This window comes from Dama dama, chromosome 5 (assembly GCF_033118175.1).
Source record: "Dama dama isolate Ldn47 chromosome 5, ASM3311817v1, whole genome shotgun sequence".
NCBI lineage: Eukaryota > Metazoa > Chordata > Mammalia > Artiodactyla > Cervidae > Dama > Dama dama.
The window spans coordinates 110,110,396-110,132,006 of record NC_083685.1 but is presented as its reverse complement, the minus strand read 5'-3'; the positions used below and the strand labels follow the sequence as shown (position 1 = coordinate 110,132,006).

At 49.2% G+C, this 21,611-nt stretch overlaps 2 protein-coding genes and 1 long non-coding RNA gene across 4 annotated transcripts in view; 1 reads left to right on the top strand and 2 right to left on the bottom strand.

The window, feature by feature from the left end:
- RARA (retinoic acid receptor alpha) overlaps window positions 1-6,460 on the bottom strand; it is a 44,298-nt gene extending 37,838 nt beyond the window's left edge. The window contains exon 1 of the mRNA XM_061143963.1: window positions 4,849-6,460. The gene's annotated coding sequence lies outside the window, so the exon portion shown is untranslated. The remainder of the gene's footprint in view (window positions 1-4,848) is intronic.
- Window positions 4,409-9,157, top strand: LOC133057445 (uncharacterized). Its single transcript, XR_009693030.1, has 3 exons — window positions 4,409-4,519; window positions 4,612-4,857; window positions 7,736-9,157. It is a non-coding gene; the product is annotated as an uncharacterized LOC133057445 (long non-coding RNA).
- A 711-nt stretch (window positions 9,158-9,868) lies between these two features.
- On the bottom strand, window positions 9,869-21,138 carry CDC6 (cell division cycle 6). Of its 2 annotated transcripts, none has more exons than XM_061143960.1 (12): window positions 20,983-21,138; window positions 19,857-20,047; window positions 18,792-19,073; window positions 18,468-18,667; window positions 18,039-18,214; window positions 17,570-17,676; window positions 16,475-16,614; window positions 15,280-15,380; window positions 14,030-14,094; window positions 11,656-11,858; window positions 11,074-11,214; window positions 9,869-10,762 (listed from the first exon to the last, which is right to left on the bottom strand). In XM_061143960.1, exons 2-12 carry the CDS (start codon window positions 20,032-20,034, stop codon window positions 10,673-10,675), a joined length of 1,683 nt encoding a protein of 560 aa, XP_060999943.1. In that variant the 5' UTR covers window positions 20,035-20,047; window positions 20,983-21,138; the 3' UTR covers window positions 9,869-10,672. The 2 variants fall into 2 exon arrangements, with proteins under 2 accessions (XP_060999943.1, XP_060999944.1); XM_061143961.1 differs by lacking the exon at window positions 20,983-21,138 and adding an exon at window positions 20,934-20,953.
- Window positions 21,139-21,611: the final 473 nt, after the last annotated feature.

The following is a 21,611-nucleotide window of genomic DNA, read 5'->3' as shown; positions in this document are numbered from 1 at the left end:
GAGAGAACAAGAGAGGAGACAGAGACAGACAGACAGAATCATTCCTGTGCCCGCCACAGGCACTAGGTGTGTGGATCTCTGTGTATGTTGAGCCAGAAAGGGACTGAGTAACTCCCCAAGTCTTGGGAGAGTTGATGGGGCCCAAGGGGAGCCGACAGGCTGAACAACCTCAATCCATTTGCACTATTGATTTCTCATACACTGCAGCCGGCCTGATGAGGGGGGATGATAAATCAGCCCCCCAGAGACATAGAAACTGAGTGGAGAGAGGGGGAGGGGCCCCTGCACCACAGTTGGTGGCCCACTGAGACCTGCTTGGTGGGGAGGAGGCGGGCTGGGCGGCCGAGTGGCAGGAGGCAGGGTGGGGAGTGGGTGTTGGATTAAAGCCTGTCTAGGACACCTCCTTCCAGCTGGATCTGAAGCTGATTGGAAGAAAGAAGGTGGTGGACAGAAGCACCATCTTTAGCTCCCCAAGCAGGGCTCTGAACAACCCCAGAGGGTGCCCTTCACCCACTGGTCTATGGAATGGCGCCCCCTGCAGCTATGCAACATGCTGGCCCCTGGGATGAGGCTCAACTCTGAGGGACCAGTTTCTCCACTGAACTTTCTCTGGGCCTCAGAGGGCTCACTTCTGACTGTGATCAGAAGCCAGTGGCAATCTCCCTGCTCGCACCCCCTTCCTTTGTTGGGTGGGTTGGCAGACAACCACTGTGACCTCGGCGTGGCAGGACGGGGGCTCACACAGGGCTCTGGAGAGTCTGGAAGCCTGTATCCTAGTCCTTGGTCGGTCCCTAACTCCTCCTGGGACTGTGGGCACGATCCCCACCCTCGCTGGGTCCCTAAAATGGGGTTAGGCCGGATGCCCCTTTTCGAAGGTGTCTCCGAGCTCCCGGCCAGCCAGCCTGTGAGACAGTTGGAACCGGCCCAGCACCTCGACTCACACCAGTGGCCACAGGCCACCTAAACAAACCCCAACCCTGACCTCCTTCCAGCCTGGACACAGACTCTCTCCACACACGGCGGAGACTTATAAACAAACCAAGCTGGGGTTTACCAAAGACCCTGCATAAACAAGCAGAGAGGGAAAGAGACCAGGAGCCTGGCCAGGCCCTACTTGCTGCCGGACGGACAGACAGACGGAGGGAGCACAGCCCAGTGGGGGGAGGGGCTGTGACAAGAAAAACAAAGGGCGCAAGGGGCCTGGATTGGGGTTCCAAAGCAGCCAATGATGGGGTGAATGTCCAAGGGCAAATCACATCCCCTCTTTCCCCCTCTGTAGGGCAAAGGGATGGGCCAGGTGCCTCCAAAGCCCCTCCTGGTTCTTTTTGGATAGAGAGAGCCCTGGGGGTCCCCAGGACTCCCCTGGCCAGTCCAGCCCATCCTCTGATCAGGACCCTCTTCTCAAGGCCCGACCCCTGCCCACCACGCCTCCTCCTTGCTGTCTACTGTCCCCCTGGCCCTTCCTCACTCCTCCGCCCGCCGGCTTACCCTCACCTTGGCCAGCCCCTCTGCCTGCCCCGTGCTCTTCTGCACGTCCCTCCTGCCAGGGGACAGACCAACTAAAAATAGTCCCCGCAGCCTTTCTCGCCCACAGCTGCCCAAAGAGCAGGAAATGAGGGGGGCAGGGAGGCCCATGTCCCGCTCTCCCCCACAAACTCCCAGCCCCAAATCAGGTCCAGCCCTCCAGCCTGGGACGAGTGCCAACTTGGCCATCTCAGGGGCACCCCACACCCCTTCCCTAGGGGGAGGCCTGCCCATAAGTGCCTACAATCTGAGAGCTGTCCTCACCCCACAGGAGGGGGAGAGGAGGCCAGCGGTCTGGAGGGAAACCTTCCCAATTTCTGACAAATCAGTGCCAACCACACTGTGGGCACCGAGAGGGCAGGGCCTGGCTCCATGGACTGGTCTTTTGAGGGCAGAGGGAATTGGTGTGGGGAAGTCTGTGCTGGTTCTCTTCATCCTGGCCCAGCTGGAAGGAAGACAAAATAGTGCCCCAGCCTCAATTATGCTAATCCCCCATTCCCCTAAATGTGTGGGTGCAGACAGAGGGGTTTCGGTAGCCACCCCCAGATACCATGGGAAAAAAAAGCTTTAGAGGAGAGGTCTTGGCTCCCACACGTAAAGATGGAAGCCTGGAGGCAAGAACAGGCCATCCCTGCCAGGCTGGGCATATGCTGCCCCCAAGCTGAGTCAGAGGCTGGGAGGGAGGAGCCGGGCTCTGGGTGCCAGGGGCTACAGAGCCTCCACCCCTATCCCACCTGGGACTCCTGACACCTCCAAGCCCTGGGAGAAGGCCCTCCCCGCGCAGGAGGAAGGAAACCAGCTTAGCGACTCTCTGGAGGCCTGCAGGGCAGCTCTGCACCAGGAGGCAGGCGGGAAACCCAGGAGCCTTGGCTCCTGGCCCAGGGAGGGAGGGAGAGAAATACCTCGGAGGGGAGGAAACAGCCTGGAGAGAGGCAGACACAAGTGCCCCCAGCAGCTCCCAGAGGTGACCCTCCAGGAAGAACTGGCCAGAGAGGCTGCAGGGGGAAAGTGAACACATTTCTGAACAAGAAGGGAGAAGAAGGCAGAGCCCTAGGGATGCAGGAAGCAGGGCAGGCCAGCCAAGCTCTCACCTGCTCTCCTCTCCTCCCATCAGAGCCTCTCAGAGTCGGAAGTGCTTATTAAGGGCACTAAATATCAGGGAGGTCCTAGGGGCCTAAGTGCGTTCCCCCCTCCCCTTACCTCCAGACCCCAGCCTGTTCATTCCTGAGCTTCCCCTGGCACCCCTCCCCTGGGGCCCAGCCAAGTCAGGAGTCAGCAGGCCCAAGGTGGTGCCTGGGAGGCCTGGGCAGTGCCAGGGGCAGCCCTCATACCATCCTCCCACTGGCTTCCCTCCCGCCTGCTCTCGGCCGCCACACATATCTCAGCTGTCGAATCCGATTAGGGCTCTTGCCCAGTGAGCCGGACAAGGAGGCCACTGGGCAGGGGAGAGACAGGGACAAGGACGCGGAGCAGGAATGGCAGGAGGAAGGTGGAGACGGGGCTCAGGGGAGAAGGTGTGGAGCCCCAGAGGACCAGAGAGCTGGGAGCCAGCTATGACCTGCATTAGGGGAATTCTGCAGCCCCTAGGGCAACAACCTGGTTCCTCCATCCCAGAGATGGCCAAAGATGGGGGAAGGAAACTGAAGGCAGAGAGATGACCTAGATTAGAAAAAGAATCCCATCCTAGAACACTATCCCCGCCCCCCCCTACCCCACCACACCCCCCACCCACTACCATTTGCACTGGGCTGTAGGATACATCGTCTTATGAGGTCTTTATGGCTGCATCCCTATCAGGCAAGCCGGGCTTGTTACTAATAGCCATTTTTATAAATTAAGAAACTAGAGGCTTAGAGACCTGTATAAATGCACGTAGTCAAATGAGCAAGCTGAGTCTCAAATTCAGGCCTGATTCTCAGTCCACTGCTCACAAGCAGAATTTACTTTCCTTCCTGGGTCAAGAGCAGAACTGAATCTGAAGTCACTCCATTATCCCTATTTTCCTCCAAAACCACCCCTTAGGGGATCTGGGGGATCATGGAGGAATACAGAACATACCCTACACCTAGATAGAGTGACCAGATAGAGGTGCGCCACCCACCCGCCACACAGGGCTAGAGGGGTTCCCTCAAAGTGTGACCTGTCTCTTCCATGGCTCCCCAGCCCAGTCTGCAACACCCAGAGGCAATACACACACGTACACACACGGTTACTCAGACAAGTCACACACCCCTCCTGCCAACACACCAAACCAGAATGAGATGCCCTAGATCTTCAGAGAACAAGGCCTGTCAGCCCCCCAGGAGAGGGACAAACAAGTCCCCGTAAACACTAGGTATCAGCCACCCCTCTCTCCCAGAGAGCCTGCAGGAGGGCAGAAGCTTCAGGGTAACACCAGGAGCTCGAGCTCTGAAAGCCAAGGATCCCAGGGAGCTGGCATGGCTGGGTGGCCTCCCTGATTTGGTCCACACCCCCTTCCCCAGCCATCTGGGCTGAGTCTATTCTGGCCTGGGCCACACTCTGGGATCTCTCCCCTTCCATGCATATAGCCACCTCTCTCCTGAGCTTATAGATCTTACAACCATATGGTCTACACACACACACACACACACACACACACACGGGGGGCGGGGGGGGGGGGGACACTTTTCCATAGGTGTTGAGGTGTTGGCAAGGATAGGAAGGGCTCTAACCTGAAAGAACTTCCTGCCGCCCCAGGGAAAGGTCACCCCCACCCCCCCCAAAAAAGCTCACAATCTCCACTACCCTCCGCACAGCCTTTGGCCACTCCAGCGTGCCATGAGCCTGGACGCGGGCACTGGTTCTACAAGGCGAGCGGGGAGTAGGGAGCAAAGTCCTGGTCTCTTAGGGCTGGCGGGGGCGGGGAGGGAGGGCAGGGAGGAAGCAAGAGAGAAATCCCCAGGGAGTCTTGGCTTCCCCAGCGGCCTCCCGGTCCGGCTCCCCGTCACCTTAGCGTGCCAGCTCTCCCCTCGAGGTGAGGTGGGGGAAGGGGGATTAGGAAACACCGCAAAGGAGGGTGCGGGGTCTGGCGCCCGGGCAGACCTTACCCCCACTTTCCATTCTTAGCTGGAGAACGGGAACGCCTGAGGGGCGTGCAGCAAGGGCACCGGAGGGCGCAGGGGCTCGGAGCTCCCAGGCACCCCTGTGTTCCCAGGCCCCCACCTCCCTGGACTACAGCGAGCCGTGGGGGAGGAGAGATGGGGAAAGCCTGAACTGCCGAGAGGGAAACGGCCAGATGAGAAGCGGAGAGGCCGGGCGGAAGGCGGCCGAGGCAGAATTGGGAAGGGGTGTTCGAGGTCCTACCTGACTCAGGTGCGTGCCGGCGGGGGGCGATGGGGTTCCCAGGAGAACCGGGGAAGCCCTCTCAGCTCGATTCAGGATTCCCCCCTGCTTCTGGGTTAGGCTGCTGCAAGAGGCACAGGTTCCCGCTGGGTCCTAAAGCCCACTCTCCAAACAGTAGGCTCTCCCCGCCCTCTTCCACCAGCCGTGACTGGGTCAGCGGGTGCAGAGCTGAACCGATGGGGCAGAAAGAACTCACTGGTGAAAGACGAGGTCTGAGTCATGGGCTGGGGACAGCCACAGTCCCCGGTGTCAAATACACAGCACATGAGAGATTTTAGTTGAGGATATTATGGGACAGAATTAAAGAAAACATTGCTTCTGCCTGGCCTGAACGGATGGATTTGAGCTTTGGGACTGAAGGTGGGGTTAAGATGGCTTTTCTCACCACTCTCAACTAGCCTGGGACTGGGGAAGGGGGGTGTTTACTTTGGACAGGAACTCACTTCTACCCTCCTCCTCCTAGACAAAGCACAGTCTCCCCTAAATTATTCCTAAATGCCTAGGAGGAGGAGGTCATACCAAGGGGAAAGAAGACACTAATTTCTAGCAAGTGGAAAGAGCAGTATGACTTAGGTAGCAATTGGAAATTGGCATTTTTATATCCTTAGACTGAGGCCTGTGTGTCCGGGAGTGTGTTGGGCTGTGTAGATATAGGTAGCCAGGTGAGAGGATAAGCCGGTGGGGCTGGGAGTCTTTGGGTTACATCCTTTGGCAGAAATGGCAACTGTCAGTGAAGGAAGGGGATGCAGAACCTAGGGGTCGACTCGGGCTCCCTATGCGGCCCTCAATAGGATCCTGAAGCTTTATCAGAATGAATATGTTAAAGGAGAGTATTTTCCCAGGTACTGTTTAGGATAAATAGGGGGCAAGAGGGCCTCAGCATAATTAGATCAACTTCAAGTTTGTTGTTTAGTCGCTCAGTCATGTCCGACTCTTTGTGACCCTATGGACTGTAGCCCACCAGTCTCCTCTGCCCCTGGGCTTCTCTAGGCAAGAACACTGGAGAGGGTTGCCGTTTCCTTCTCCGGGGAATCTTCCTGACCCAGGGATCAAATCCTGCATTTTGGCAGGTGGATTCTTTACCGCTGAGCCACCAGGGAAGCCCGCAACTTCAAGGTTACAGACCCAGTTAAGGATAGCCCACTTTCTCAAAGGGAGAACTCAGGGTTGGGGGGCAAGGTGGGCCAAGGAATGTGGAGGGAAGGCTGCAGAGGACCTGGTAAACATTTTGCAAGGGGAGTTGCACACACCTCCAGCAGCAAAGCAGGGGAAACGTCATGGGGTGAAGGGCCAGAGGAAGTCAGGGACACAGTCATGGAAGGGAGAGGGCACGGCCTCTTCCTAGAAGGGGGAGAGGGTGGCAGCATTGCCTCAGTCTGGCAGGAACTGGGGAGAGGAGCCGGATGGCAGGTTTGGAGGGCCCCAGGGTGGAGCCGGTGGGGTGAGCTCAGGTCAAGCCTTTCACCCTAATGTGCCTCAGTTCTCTCCCAGCTGTTAACCAGGTCTCTGGGTTCTTCCCAGGCAGTTAATGAGTGTTTACAGAAGAGCTTGGAGATCTTCAGATCTCAGCTGGGCCACCACTACAGTTATAAAGCTCAATAAGGGCTGAGTGTCATTGGGGAGGGGAGGAGCAGGGGAAGAGGGAAACAGACGACTCTCTTACAACCTAAGGATAAAGCCACGCTCAGAGAGCAGAACCAGCCTCAGCTGCCACAGGATATCCTTGTGCCCAGGGATGGAGGTCATGTACCCTCATCCTTCTTACCACCACCAAAGGCTGGCCCGCAGCTAAGTGTGGGCAGAACCCAGACTACAGCTGGTCTTCATTAACTCCAGCTCTTTTTCACCCCCCACTGTGAACCCACAGCTTCTACAGGCCCAGGCTGGAGGGGCTGCCCTAGCCCGACCTTGCTGCTGACTCTGGGGTGGGGGGCACCACACCGTAGGCCAAGCTACCAGCTGAAAATAAGGTCAAAGCAAGACTCGCTTTTCCCACTGGGAGCACGCAGAGAGGAAAGAAAGGAGTGTGGGGGTGAGAGGGTGGAGGTGGGGGAATTTAGGGCAAACAGCAGGCAGTGAAGTCAACTGGATCTAGGCCCAGAAACCCCCACACCCTGGGGCCAAGTCTTACTCTAGCTTTGCTTTCAGCCCAGTCTTGGCTGGGCCCCAAACTAGGGAAGGCCCTGGCTGCCCCTTTCCGCCTCCCTACCCCCACCCTTATTAAATACACATTTTATCTCTCAGCATCTTCATTATCTTAACTGAAGGAGACAAGCAGTGGATGGCGGCGGCAGAGCGTCAGGAGAGGGGGGCGGGTGTGGGGAGCAGGCGCACCCTTGTTGTAAAGTGCTGATGAAGCTCTTTCAGGCAGTGTGGGAAACAGAGGCGGGATCAAAGGCAGCGAGGCTGATTCAGAACTCAATTAGAGCTTTTTAAAAAAGGAGCTGGCTCCCTCCTTTTGCCAGGCTTCAGACAGCCTTTACCCAGGCCCCTCGCACCCAATTAGCTTCTACTGCCAGCACCCTGGGGCCGGGGTTGAAAATCAAGGGGAGGCCAGAGGGCACAGCTTCTCCCCCTGCAGACCCACCCCTTCTGAGAAGGCGGAGACCTGCTGCGGTCCGTGTAACTTACAAGGTCTCCGAGGGCACCTGATCTTTTCAGGAGGAACCTGAGCTCACACCTTTTCCTCAAAAGTTAAAACAAGCTCACGACCCCAAAGGTGGGCTGCTCCCCAGCCCCTTGCCAACTAGAGGCTGCACAGCTTCTGGCCCACCTCTGGGGACACTAGGTAACATCCAGACAGACACCCCCTCCTCCCAGCCAGTAGGTGGGACTCTCTCCCCCAAAGCCAGGGCCTCCTGGGAGCAACATGGAAGTTGCCTCAAGCAAAGTATCACATCAGAGGGAGCCACTGGAACGCATCTGTGAGGGTGAGAAGCACCGTGCCACGGGGATGGAGCGCCCCCTCTCCTGCTCCACCTCCGTGCAGAAGCACCAGCCCCGGCTGCCTCCAGATCAGAACTGTCCTCAAGATGGAGAGGGAGGCAGCGTCTTACTCCTGTCACGGATCTGTTCACTCAACAACTGTTCATGGAACACCGCCCCCCACCCCCACCCAGGTCTCGGGCCCTGTACTAAGTGTTGGGGACAGATACAAGTGTTAAAAAAGCTCTCCACCTCAGCTCTGTTTTGGTCTCTCTCTCAGTAGTCAAGGTAACCTCTCCACAGATATTTTTAAAAAGCCCCAAGTCGTATCTCCTTCCTACTCCTCAGTTTTTATTGGTGTATCTTAAAAGGGCGCAATGAGGGGGAAGAAGGAAAGAGCTCTGCCAACTTTGGATCTCTGGGCAGCTTGGACCTCACACCCTCTTGCCAGTCATCCAGCCACAGGCAGGTCTTCACTGAGCCAGAATTGTCAGTTGCAGCTCTGGGGTTGAAACTCACACCAGTTTTATTGTGTCTGTGTGCGTTCCATGGCAATACCCACCCAACACTCTATAGAAGCTTCCTCTGCTTCTGTGAAGAAATAAATAAACCAGGAGACAGACACACACACCCCACCACCTTCGAGAGGAAGAATGTAGGTCAGCATCTCTGCCACTACTCCATGTGAAACGGCCTATGCTCCTGGCAGAAACCAGTAACCACAAGCCCAGCCCAGCCCCCTTAAAATCCCACTGGCTTCCCAGGGCTCTCAGCTTCGGCGAGGAAAGGACTTTCTTCCTGCTCTCAGTCTGCTCCCCGGCTGTCTGAATTACATTTAAGACTCCGCTGACAAAACATACATCAGCCTGTGCTCCCACAAGGGCAGCGGAAGCCAAGCAGGGACTCGAAGTCAGCTTCACGCATCGTTGACGGAACCAACCCTGTTCCAATTGCTGAAGTCTTAAGAGCAGCAATGACCTAGAAATTGACAGTGGGGGGAGAACCGAAGGGAAGGAAAACGAACAAACCAGTACACAGAAAACCCGATTTCCTAATACCAGGGGAAAGGGAGAGGGAGGAGGTAGAGGGGGGAAGAAATTTGGCCTCTTTGAATCTGCAAATGCGATCTTGGCTCAGTGCCATAGAGGATCCACAGCGGCCCCAGTGCGAGTCAAGCCATGTTCCTGACTCCAGCCCTACAGTTAAGAGGAAGGCGCCAAGCCTCAAACACAACGAGGTGGGGAGGTTGCTCCTCTTTGGGCAGGATCCTACTGTGGACACAGAACAGACAGCAGCTGCCCACAGTGTGGAAACAAACTGTAAAGCAGTCACGTCTCTTAAGGCTGCAGCATCCAATAAAATGTAATTTAAATCAAGCCTCGCATCTGTTCTCAATCCCATTCAGTCTCTGCTTTCCATCAGCCTTCGGACAATCTCTGCAATTATGCTCGTTAACCCTTATAGCCCCGGACACTTTCCAAGCTGCTAGGTAGAGACCAGTGTTCTCCCCTCGCAAATTGACCTCAGAGGGAACAAATGCTCTAGTGAAGGAGTGTGAGACATTCAGACTCCTGTCTACAGACTACGCTCTGCTACACACACTAGCAGGTAGTGTTCATTTCAGAGGGCCCTATGTGTCCCCCTTCTATCCTGTGCCACCTGCCGCAGCCCAGATCACATTGCAGGGATACAGTGGGCAGCATGAATGAAACAGTGGCCTACTGATCATTTGTACACATATCAAGTTCTCAAACCCAGGCCGTGTCAGGAAGGCAGGAGGCAGAACCCAGGAAGCAGCACAGACTTGGTCACTGGCTGTCAGACCATTCCTATCACACATGGTTTGCATTCCAAGCATATGCTTGAGTTATAAAAGTACAGCAGTCTCCCAGAGGAATCAAACATCAGGTTTTTTTCTCCCTTCCCTCAAAACTACCCCAGTCCCACACCTGCACTCCTAAGATAGTCAGTGTTATCATGGTGCCCTCTGGTGTCCCCATCACAAACTGCCATTTAATGTCACTGGAAGCCAAACCCAGAAAAGTGGGGACTTGAGTAACCATGTGGATTAATTTATCTAAGAAGACTGGGAAAATGAGGTTTCAATGACAATCCAAACCCAAACAAGGGCGTCTTGAAACAAGTGGCTTCAGCTGAGGGCAGCTAGGACCGTGGGACAGTTTGGGGAGGAATTTTCACGTTGCCTTCTGAAAAGTTTGAGCTCTCTTGAAATGTGATTGCGGAAGAAGACAAAGACTGCAACTTGAAAACAAATATATTCACAATCTGTAGTCACATTCTCCTGACCACCCCCATAACCTTGGGAGTGCCCAGGAAATTCAACGAGTCTTTAAAATGTCACAGTGTGGAAGTATCTGCAACATAACATGAACACAGTACACTCCAAAAAAAAAAGATATCCTTTGATCAAAGTGTCCTCCAAATCTCCACATCAACTTGCTTATTTGTCTGGAGTCTCCTTTTTCGTTCTGCTTCCTCTCATCCAAAAGTTCTTAAAAATATACCAATGTTTTAGGAGACTAAGAAATAAATATATGAACTTTCTGCAGCATCCATCTGTATACTTGTAAGCATGTTGGTTAGGGGCACACTCAGGGTAGAGGTAGTGAATGTAATTAAAAAGGGTCTACTTGGTAGTTTGTAATGCATAAATATAATAAAACTCAAAGGTGTAATTCTGTGCTAATAGTCACGAATCTATAGATTAGATTTTATCAGTTTTAAGTAAAAAAAGTTCATCTGCTTTCAGACCTGAGTGTATAAAGTACTAAAATGAAGACTCCATCGGTCTCTAAATGCCAGCTGGATACTTCCGGGTGGGGTATTAGTAGAAAAGAATTTAAGGCAATCCAGTAGCTAAGATATTTCCAACTAAAGCTTTGTCTTTCAGCGCATGCTCTATTTCCTGCTCTTCAATCTTCAGAGACACCTGCAGGGAAGAGAAAAGGACTTTTTGTGGTGGAGAACTCACAAAAGCCAAGTTTTTATTACAGAAACCTTTACTATGTTCAACTTTTCTCACAAGAGTCAAGCAAGTTAAACACTGCTTTTCCAATAACATGGGGGAAAAAAATCTGCTTCATACTATAGCCATATCTTCACACGCCTTAAATCCTACCTAACAAAAAAAAAAAGTGTTCATCTAATTGGGATCATTTTTAAATCTTTACTTTAGCAAAAGATAAGCTCTTCAAAGCAGGACAATTAAAAGCAATGTCACAAAGAAGCAGTTCGTTGTACCTTTGTGAAGCGGGTTTCCTTGTTTTTCTTTAATCCGAAAATGCCTCTGGCCTCCAAGAGACCTGAAAGTGACAAGCACTCGGACTGGTCCACAGCTGCCACCTGCTGTTTGCGACAGACGTTACTGTAGGCTTCGTATAACTGGACGGAAACAAGGGAAAACAAGTGTGGTTTAAAAGCCCTATCTCTTCTAACTTTGTAATCTTCTAAAATAATGTAAATCTGGGTTTGCAAAAGAGTTATCTGAATACCCTAATGCTCTCCCTTTTCAGTAAAATCCTTGCAAAGGCATTCTGGAGGTACCGCCGAAAACCAATACTGCAATGCAAGGAGGGGGCTTTATTGTGTTTCATGGGGAGAGGCAGAAATAAAGGGGAGAAGATTAATGGTAAAGTCTCAACCACAGCCCAAGGGAAATAAAAGTCAGCTGCCTTTTACATGATACCAGTACTTATTCTCACCGTTAAAATCCATTTTTAATTCACATCAGCTGCAGCATCATAGGCCTTTAGGAAAATATCTGCTCTGCAAAGCAGATTCTCCTCTCCACCCCAGCTCCATCTGCTGAGATTCCTGACTAACCTTCCCCAGGGTGACCTCTTTGATTTTCAACCGCCTGGTCAAGAGCAGCAAAGAGCAGACCAAGATCTTCTGCTGGAGGGGGAAGGAATCTCGTGCTCCTTCCTGGCTCAGAGGCATTCTGTTTCCATCAACTTCCGAGATGACTTGTGATACGTGAATAACACCAACCCGCCTGGGAACCAGTGACTCAGAGGGTGATTGATCTAGCAAGTAAATAAATCAGGATTAATTTGATTTTTTAAATATTGTATTTTTACAATTAAATATGAATCAAAACAGATGAGATACTATGTTTTAGTGGAAGGAAATTCAAGAGCAAAACAGAGAGGCTCCAGGTCTGTAACATGAAGTCAAAGGATGAGACACAGTGTGATCCTCAGGAAGATGCCAAAATGTGACATGACTTGGAAAGTAGGGTTATCCTTTCTAGGCAGAACGGTGAGCTGTTTTATCTGGTATGATGCAATTTAATGTCAAAGAGATGAAATCTACCTCATGAAAGAATAAGGACCAGACAGAGAACTGATGTAAGGTTCCTAATATCTCAGAGACAAAGAAGGACAGAACCTTGAAACAAAGATGGCTGGGCCTGGTTATTGTTAAAGGCTGGAAAAATTACCTAATATTTCAAATCAAATGAATGGCTAAACGTGGACAGTCCTAAGGCCTCTAGATAGCCTCCCCAAATGACCTTTGAGGTTTGGTTCATTTGCCCAAGCCGATCTCCAGGAGAGCAACACTTGAGAAAATGTCATCGGATATTTCAGCAGATAGCACCATCTCAGAGGCCGGAGGTTGGGAAACGGCCAAGGAGCCACAGAGGACTGTGGCCTCATTGTTTGGATGCAGGAATGGCAAGACAGAGGAGGATTTGCTCTGTAACAAACTTTGCCTCATGTTACTTCCTGAGACCAAGTCAGTTGTCCCACAAGAGTTTGCTTCGATTGTTGTTGTTCAGCCACTAAGTCGTGTACGACTCTGCAACCCCGTGGACTGAAGCACACCAGGCTTTCCTGTCCTTCACTGTTTCAATTTCATGATCACAGACAGGATGCTACCGAGGACTACGCATACTGGAGAACCTGGAGTTCAGTGGTCAAGAAGCAGAATCTCACAAAGTTGAGAAGAATTCAGGTCTAGTCTTACTCCCTATCCAATGGCTGAGTCTTTTCATAACACCAAGAAGGGGTCACCTACCCAGCTTGTGTCTGAGTCTCTTCAATACTGGGACACCCACTCTGTGTCAAAAGAAGACCAGCTAGTGCTCTTTAATGGAAAGTGCCTTCTTTTTTTCTTTTTGGCTGCACCACGAAGCATGTGGGGTTTTAGTTCCCCAACGAAGGATCAAACCCACACCCCCTGCACTGGAAGTGCGAAGTCTTAACCACTTCCCTGGACCCACCAGGGAAGTCTAGGAAAGTGTCTTCTTATATTTAGTTAAAGTCAGTCTCCCTGTAGCTTTCTAAAGCCATTAAAGCTAACCACATCTACCAGAGGTTAAAAGACAGGAATTAAATTAGTTTAATAATTTATGAAAGAAGTCACAACTTCTTTTAGTTCTGTGTGTGTGAGTGGTGCTCACAGGGTCCACTGACAAGCCTAAATGTTACTGGTAGGGGAAAAAGGGAATGATGTGAAAAGTTGAAGAGAAACCAGTATCTAGTCTGTGCATTGGCAAGTATTACCCACTATCAGTCAAAGCACTGTTTGGCTACTTTTGAAATATTTTTATTAATCTTCTTTCAACAAGTTGATGATAAGGAAGAAACAATCAAATCAGACTGTCCTGTTTCTAAAGATTAACACTGGATATTAACCATAAGATATGTAGTTCATGGCCATTTTACATCCTCTATAGCTAAGAGGACAAGGCTGAAGGAAAGGAAAACTAATTTTGTCGTTTTTGTGAAAGCTTGCAGTTTACTGTAGCAATGCTATCTTTGTATCACCACCCTCTGAGGCTTGTTGAAAGTCTAGCGATATCCCAAGTTGAACTAATTCTTTCCCTGTCTGACTCTTATTTCCTGGGCTTTGCTTTCACCTATATCAAGACCTAAAGTGCACTCAAACATAAGTACCCAGAGAGAAGCTGATCCAATCCTACTGTCTAGTTTTCATTCCTAGGACTTGGAAATAAAACCGACTCTGTCCCAACTATTCATGTAACACCCTGGAGAACTCATTTCCAGTAATGTGTGGATTACAGCACTGGCAGGCAAGACTGAAATAAAGTAGATGAAATTGATGAAAAACACAGACACCCATACACAAATGGATAACAGGATTTAACTACGCTCATCTCATCTTTCTATCTCTTTCAGAAAAGTAAAGCTTCTAATTATAAAAGAAGAGGGAACAGAGATAAACTACTCACATTCAGAGAGTGGTTTGAGGATAGTCTGACTTTTGACATCTGACTCGACAATTTCAATAGCCCTCCTGTAAAAAAAAAAAAAAAAAGCATTTCTAGAGTTAATTTAGGCTGAGCCAAACCAAACACCACACCAAACCACCTAGCCCAAAAACAGGCACATTAACACAAAGCAACATGTTTTATAATTTTAAAACCCAAGAAAATTGGATTATGCCTCAACTCCAGGGGACTTAATTGCCTCGAAATAAATCATGGACCAGGGAATCTGAGAAACTTCAACACTATTCGATTTTCTCTTATAGAGGCCAAGTAAGTCATCCTACATTGAGCCAATGATAATATTTTGGACAAGGAAAACATGTCATGGATAGAAGAGAGGACATCCAGTGTGGGTGACTGACTAAAGAGAGACAGTACCACCCACACACACCAGACCTGAGAAGAGCCCGCAGTTATCTATACATAGGCTATGTGTAGGCTAAAACCACACCGGCCTACATGACTCTTGCTCATAGCTGCAGTCTTTATCCAAGTAGTTTGCTGACTAGGAAGAACTTTCAAATCCAGGATCACACCATCTAGCAAGAGGAAGAGCTTACTCTCCCACTGCTCTCTCCAAAGTACTTTGCCCACAGGAAGCCATGAGCCAGACCTGGATCTTCTGCATGGCAGTAGGGGGAGGTTGGACCAGCGGGCCAACACAGCAAGTGTCATTTTAATGGACCCAGTGTTCCTACTGGGAAAGAAGAAATTTCATCAGTCAGCACAGAGGCTTTCCCCAGCAGGAGAGGCCGGGGGATGGGAAGGGAGAGAGAGAGAGAGAGGTCTGGAACACAACTGTGGGGGACCACCAGCTAGAGGAAGGGGTGCTCACAAAAGCAAAGGAAGGGGGCAAAAAAAGTCTCAAGGCAAGGATGGTTCAGGTCCATAAATAAACCTGCTTGAGACCAGCTAATGGAAAAGTAAACTGGAGTCTTTTTTAATACAAATGTAATTAACCAATCTATAATCACCACAGGGAGTGCCAGCAACATCTCATTTGTTTCCCCCTCTGTAGGTAATGGACTGATAATGTTTCAGACATTAACACGGTGGAAATGCAGAGCTCCCCGCTGAGAAACAAGTCCTCCTTTCTGAACGTAAAAAGTGGCAGAATGGAGCCTCTTAAGCCACATTCATTTGAGTTACACAAGACAATTAACAGCATTTCTTCTTTTTTAATAAAAGCAGCCAACAGTGCCATAACTCACCTGCAAATATCAAGCGCTTTGCGAACATCTCCCGAAACAGCAGAGACTTTGCGGGCGCAGAACTGAATGGCAGCATTGTCTAGGACCTGGTCATTAGATGCCTTTGGACAAGACATAGAAGTTTACAGCTGAAACTCTACGGCTCCTCCTCTGCAATTTAGGTCTCAGACATGACTGCTTTCACACTTAATTCTAAACTTGATTGACCAATCTTAAGGGTCTAGGAGATGCCTTTTCTGCTTAGAAATGGGAATTTTATACACTGAAGCATTTTGTAGGAATGTGGTAGAGGTTCACAAAGGGGGAAAAAGCAACTGAAATTTAAATTACCAAAACTACACTAAACTAAAATCTACTTGGTCATTTACAAGAGAAAGTGTTTACTTGGTCCTATTTTTTAAAAAAATTTTTTGGCCAGACCATGAGACATATGGGATCTTAGTTCCCCGACCAGGGATAGAAGCTGTGTCCCTCTGCTTTGGAAGTGCAAAGTCTTAGCCACTGGACCGCCAGGGAAGTCCCAGGCCCTATTTTTTCTTTTAATTAAAAAAAAAATTCTATTTCTTTTTGGCTGTGCTGGGTCTTCATTGCTGCATGGGCTTTTCAGTGGTTGTGGCAAGCAGGAGCTACTCTCTAGTTGTGGTGAACGGGCTTCTCATTGAGGTGGCCTCTCCTGTTGTGAAGCATAGACTCTAGTAGTTGCGGTTGTCAGGTTCAGTTGCTCCAAGGCTCATGGGATCCTCCCAGATCAGGGATGGAACCCGTGTCTCCTGCACTGGCAGGCAGATTCTTTACCACTGAGCCACCAGGGAAGCTCCCTCAGGTCCTATTTTAAGACTACTGTGTTAGTTGCTCAGTCATGTCCGACTGTTTGCAACCCCCGAGACTGTAGCCCGCCAGGCTCCTCTATCCATGAAATTCTCCAGGCAAGAACACTGCAGTAGGTTGCCATTTCCTGCTCCATAAGACTATTAGAGAAGCATTTGAGTGACTCCTCTCTTATGTTTATTCCAACACTGAAGCACCCAATAAATGGAGCCATGGGTGGAAATTCACATAAAATGTTCTCACTATGGCCCACAGAAACGCCTTGTTTAGCAATGCAATCAAAGCAAAATATTTTAGAGCCATGGTTAGTTTCCCTTTCACAGGTTATACAAGGAACAGACACCTTGGTACAGTGCTTGGCACTCACTTGATTCAGTCGATCCTGCAAGATGGTGGCTATCTGATTTTTGGTGTAAGGTGGGAAGTTCAACAGCTGTGGCTTACATTTTTCTCTAGCTTGAAGCCTCGGCAGAATTCTGTCCGTGAGATCCAGAGTATTAGCAATACCTGAGGAGGAGATAATGTGACACTTATCAGTGGTCAAATCATCCTAAAAGGAAAAATAAACCTCTGAAAGCCGAATACAATTTCTAGTCATAATCCAGCATTCCAACTGTTGCTTCCCACTTGTCCCCCACTCTCAATACTCATTAAGTAGGATGTACACAATCATTGAAGAATGCTTTTTTTAAAGTGTTCTTTATTTCTTGGCTGTGCTGGGTCTTCGTTGCGGCATGTGGGAAGAATGCTCTTTTCAAATTAGGTTTAAAATTTTGACTAATAAGCAGGACCAGACACTCCCAAAATTGACTGTTGCTGAAATGCAATATTATGCCATTTCTATTCAGTTAACAAAATTGATTTGATTAGTGAAAGTGAAAGTCGCTCAGTCCATGGAATTCTCCAGGCCAGAACACTGGAGTGGGTAGCAGTTCCCTTTTCCAGGGGATCTTCCCAACCCAGGGATTGAACCTTGATCTCCTGCACTGTAGGCGGATTCTTTACCGGCTGAGCCACAAGGGAAGCCCTGATTTGATTAAGTTCCCTATTATTTTATAATAACTGTCCTTTTTTAAATTCTTTTATTTATTTTTATTTTTTTTTTTGACTGAGCTGCACAGTATGTGGGATCTCAGTTCCCTGACCAACTCATGCCCTCTGCCATGGAAGTGCGGAGTCTTAACCACTGGACCACCAGGGAAGTCCCTATAGTAACTTTCTTATTATGGTAAGAAAGCAGAAAGCTGGTGTAAGATAAAGTAATAGGTGATAACGGAATTCCCTGGCAGTCCAGTGGTTAAGACTACTCACTTTCATAGCCAAGGTTCAATCCCTGGTTGGGGAACTAAGATCCCACAAGCTATGTGGCACAGTGAAAAAAAAAAACAAAACTGATAAGCTGAAGAGATCTAAAAAAGAAGTCTTTAGAACCACCACGTAACAAAAACAACAGAGCACTAACCAATCAGCAGCAACCGAGAATTGCTCAGCCACGGCCATTCAAAGAGTGTGTACAAGACATCCTGCCCTCTGCTGTCCAGCTGATCCATCTCGTCCAACACCAACACACTACAAAGAAAGAGAAACCATGAGGATCCATGTTCACCCTCTTAACTCTCCAATCTGTTTGATGTGGGCTGACTCTAAGTCACATTCCTACACCTCAAACCAGTTTGAAGATAGTCATCTACCCCATTTGGTAACATACAGCGATGAGCTTAAAAACATTTTCCCCCAATTTGAAACCGGAAGGTTTTTCTTTTTTCTTTTCTTTTTCCCCTTTAAGCTTATGTAACTACATCTCAGAGAGAAAATATAGGAAATGTTCTTTTTATGAGTAAACTAATAAATTCAAGAGAAGAGACTGTGAGTTTGTGGGCAACAGATCTTTCAGACTTTCATAAAGCAACATGTGGCAGAGCAAAGCTTACATCATGGGGCCCTTCTCTGCAGTCATATGGTTTTCCAGTTTCCTCATCATGTCCTTCCCAGCTGGCCTGGATACTTCTTCCTGACAAATCTCCTGAGCAATGGCTGGGAATACAGCCTGGGCACTCCTCAAGGACATGCAATTCAGCACGATAGTTTTAAAGCCTTTTAGTTCCTTCTAGAAAAAAATGCAAACAGGCAAGTTAGTTTGGCCTCAGATAAACTTCTGATGGAACATGAAGTGTCTTTGAGGGGTTAACAGCATATAAGAGAATAAGCTCCACTTTCATTTGGAAAGATTTTGACAGTGAAATTAAAAATGTCTTATTTGGGGGAAAACTGCAATCCCTGAAGTACTTCCACTGCTTCTTAACCCTTAATAACCAGATGTCATTTTAGCAAGAGCATCATAATTCAGACTCTCAATGTACCTTGAGGTCTTGCAGAATTCGGCTTAAGCAGGCAGTTTTTCCAGTTCCAGGAGCACCAGAAAGATAAAGACTTCCAGCTTTTTTCCCACAGATGTGCTCTCTTAGGAAATTCCTGATGACATCCATCTCCTTTTCCCTGGCAGGCAGCTGATCCGGGACAGCTGTAGTCAGGACCTGTTTTGCCTGCTGGTAGCAAGTGCCTGTGCCAGACATGAAAGGACAATTAGACACAAGAGAGGGGACGGAGAAGACCCACCGGCTTTCACTTGGAATCACCAGCCTTGGTTACGAGGCTGCGCCAGCAGCTGCCATGTAAGAACCAACCTTCTTGCTTGAACAGTCTCAGACATGCAGGTTCTTTCTCCGGCGGACATCTCTGCTCAGAATTGGTTGTGATGTCCTGACCTTTCAGAACTGAGGAATGTGTTTTGCTTTGGTGAACTCTGGTGTGTTCTCTTTTGCTAGGAGACTTAGTTGTCAGCTGATTGTCAAATACCAATCTGCGTCCCTTTGATGTCTGTGAGCGAGGGGGACCATTCTCTTTCTTGCCTTGCTTTGGTGGAGAACAGGGAGATAAACGGGGAGTGTTGCACAGGTTGTCGTCACCTGAAACATATTAAAATCAGAATGGGTCACTCATAGCAGTGGACTCTAAAAGGACTTGGAAAGATCTCTGCATCTGCCCCTCAAAAAGGGGATGAATTTCTACCAGGGTCAGAATTACCAAAATAAAATGCCTCTCAGCCAGAAGCAAACATCGGCCACCAGATGGCACCACTGAGTCTTACTAGTTGGTAGAGATTTTAATGGGAGGAAATTCTAGGATTGCTCTAAAACAGGGCTTTCCAACCTTGGCATCTTGGACCAAATAATTTTTCATTGTGGGGGACTGTCCTTGCACTGTATCATAGTGAGCAGCACCCACTGTCAGTAGCATCCCCTCAGTTATGACAACTAAAAATGTCTCCAGATAATACTAAATCACCCCTCATTAAAAATAGATGCGCTAAAACAAGAAAAGGAAAAAAGAAAACAAAACTTAAAACAAAAAAACAAGAAAGGATTATCAACCACAAGAATTGTCACCTGTTTCTCATAATTTCACAACCATTGAGGCAAGTTTCAAAATACTATGTAACGAACAGCGACACTGACAACCAAGTTCAGTATTAAGGAATTGACGACCAGCCCTATCAAGTAGTTCAGAAAGTGATTTCAAAAGTAGCTTAACTCTGAAGTTCCATAAGCAGTTAGCAACCATTCTGAAAATAACCAAAGGGAATAGAATCGTCTTAACTGTACTCAGAAAGCTGTTTCAAAGGCATGTTATTATTAAGAAAGAGGTTGAGAGCTACTGGTTAAAAAGTACTCAAACAATGGATATCTTACCCAGACGTTTTCTGGGGCTAAGAGGCAGAATTTTTGCACAGGGAGAACGCAGGATAGCCTGAGCATTTGTCAATTCTAGTTTGGTGTCACTGGAGCTTTTAGCTTTGTCCACCCTATGAGATGGTTTCTTTTTTGGAAAGCTGATTGTAGCCTGTGACTGGGAGCGGGTTTGAGGCATGATGGCAGCACAGCTGGGTACAAAAAAGGGAACAGGACATCCAGTCAATATGTAAAAGTGAAGGAAAAATAATTAACATGTAACTTAAACCAATGACCAACACTCATTTCATAATCAGATTATGTTGTGACAATATTTTAGCATTTACTTCTGCTTCATATCCAAATCTATGCAACAACAAATACCTTGTCTACCTACTACACATAACAGGCTGTCATAAGTATTTTAGGTGTTTACTCAGCTTCCCTTGTGGCTCAGCTGGTAAAGAATCCATCTGCAATGCAGGAGACCTGCATTTGATCCCTGGGTTGGGAAGATCCTCTGGAGAGGGGAAAGGCTACACACTCCAGTATTCTGGTCTGGAGATGGGATCGCAAAAAGTCGGACACGACTGAGTGACTTGCACTTTCATTTAAGTTTTACAACCATTTTAGAGCTAGGTACTATTATCCTTTTCTTACTGATAAGAAAACTGAGAGGCAGTGAGACCCAACATCATAGCAAGGTAAGATACAAGACCAGGTATTCTGGCTCCAGAGCCCAAATTTTTAACCACTCAAACCATGCAATAAGAAGTTGATCTTAATTGGCGCCTATAACACTTCTAATTCTCTAGCTCCAGGCCCGGGGTAGATCATTATCACCATCTTAGCGCAGCAGCCTCCCATACTTACAGGCTTCCCCAAGCCCTCAGTCCCTACTCCGCCCAACCTCGGCCCCACATAATCCCAGATGTTCGGGGAACATCGCCCTCCTATCGCACTCAGCACAACTGTCAGACCATTCCGAGGGTGCATTCCTCGCTACCCGACCCCGACCTCATCAGCTTCCAGCGATCTGAGCTCTCCTCCTAACAGAACCCGCGGTCCTTGCCCCAGGCTCTCACAAACTCCGCTGACCCCAAGGACCCGGGTCTCTTCTCCTTTCCACCATACAGGGATGCGTCACCTCAGTGCCGGCTCCTCCTCACGTCTCCGGCAGACAACTTTAGGGACTGTCCACGACAAGCTGCTGGATAAACCCCACACCGACAGCAGCAAAGCCCAGCCACGCTCGCGCCAAATCTGCACTGCCGCAGGTTTCCCGCCTCCCGCCAAAGCCCGGCCACGCTTCTGATTGGGTGTCGCCAGAAAGCCGGAGGCAGGCCCCTCCTTCACAGCCAATCAAGCCGGAAGGTACACGACCAATAAGAGAGCCCCAGGTCTTAGCGCCACTGTGAGGCCACGCCCACAGGTCCGTCTACATCCGGGGCCTCCGCGGAAAGACGCGCGGTGGCGCCGGGACCGACTGAGACCCGCTGGCCGCTCCGCAAAGCCCGGCGGGAGATGTAGTCTTTGCAGCTCGCTACTGTATTCCCACGCCCCTTTTTCGTTCTCGTTGCCCTTTCTCAGTGTTGCACGTACCCATTTTCATTATCCGAATGCGCTAGATTTTCAGAGAGCTACTACATAATCAGTTAATCAGTTCAGTCGCTCAGTCGTGTCCGACTCTTTGCCACCCCGTGGACTGCTGCACTCCAGGCTTCCCTGTCCATCACCAACTCCTGGAGTTTTCTCAAACTCATGTCCATTGAGTCG

Excerpts from the sequence above, each read along its gene's own strand:
- CDC6 (XM_061143960.1), bottom strand. The coding sequence starts at position 20,034 with ATGCCTCAAACCCGCTCCCAGTCACAGGCTACAATCAGCTTTCCAAAA. Across the intron at positions 16,615-17,569 it reads TTCTCGGTTGCTGCTGATTG|GTATTGCTAATACTCTGGAT; the intron begins GTTAGTGCTCTG and ends TCTCCTCCTCAG. Across the intron at positions 11,859-14,029 it reads CCTCAAACCACTCTCTGAAT|ATCAATCACCCTCTGAGTCA; the intron begins GTGAGTAGTTTA and ends TTTACTTGCTAG.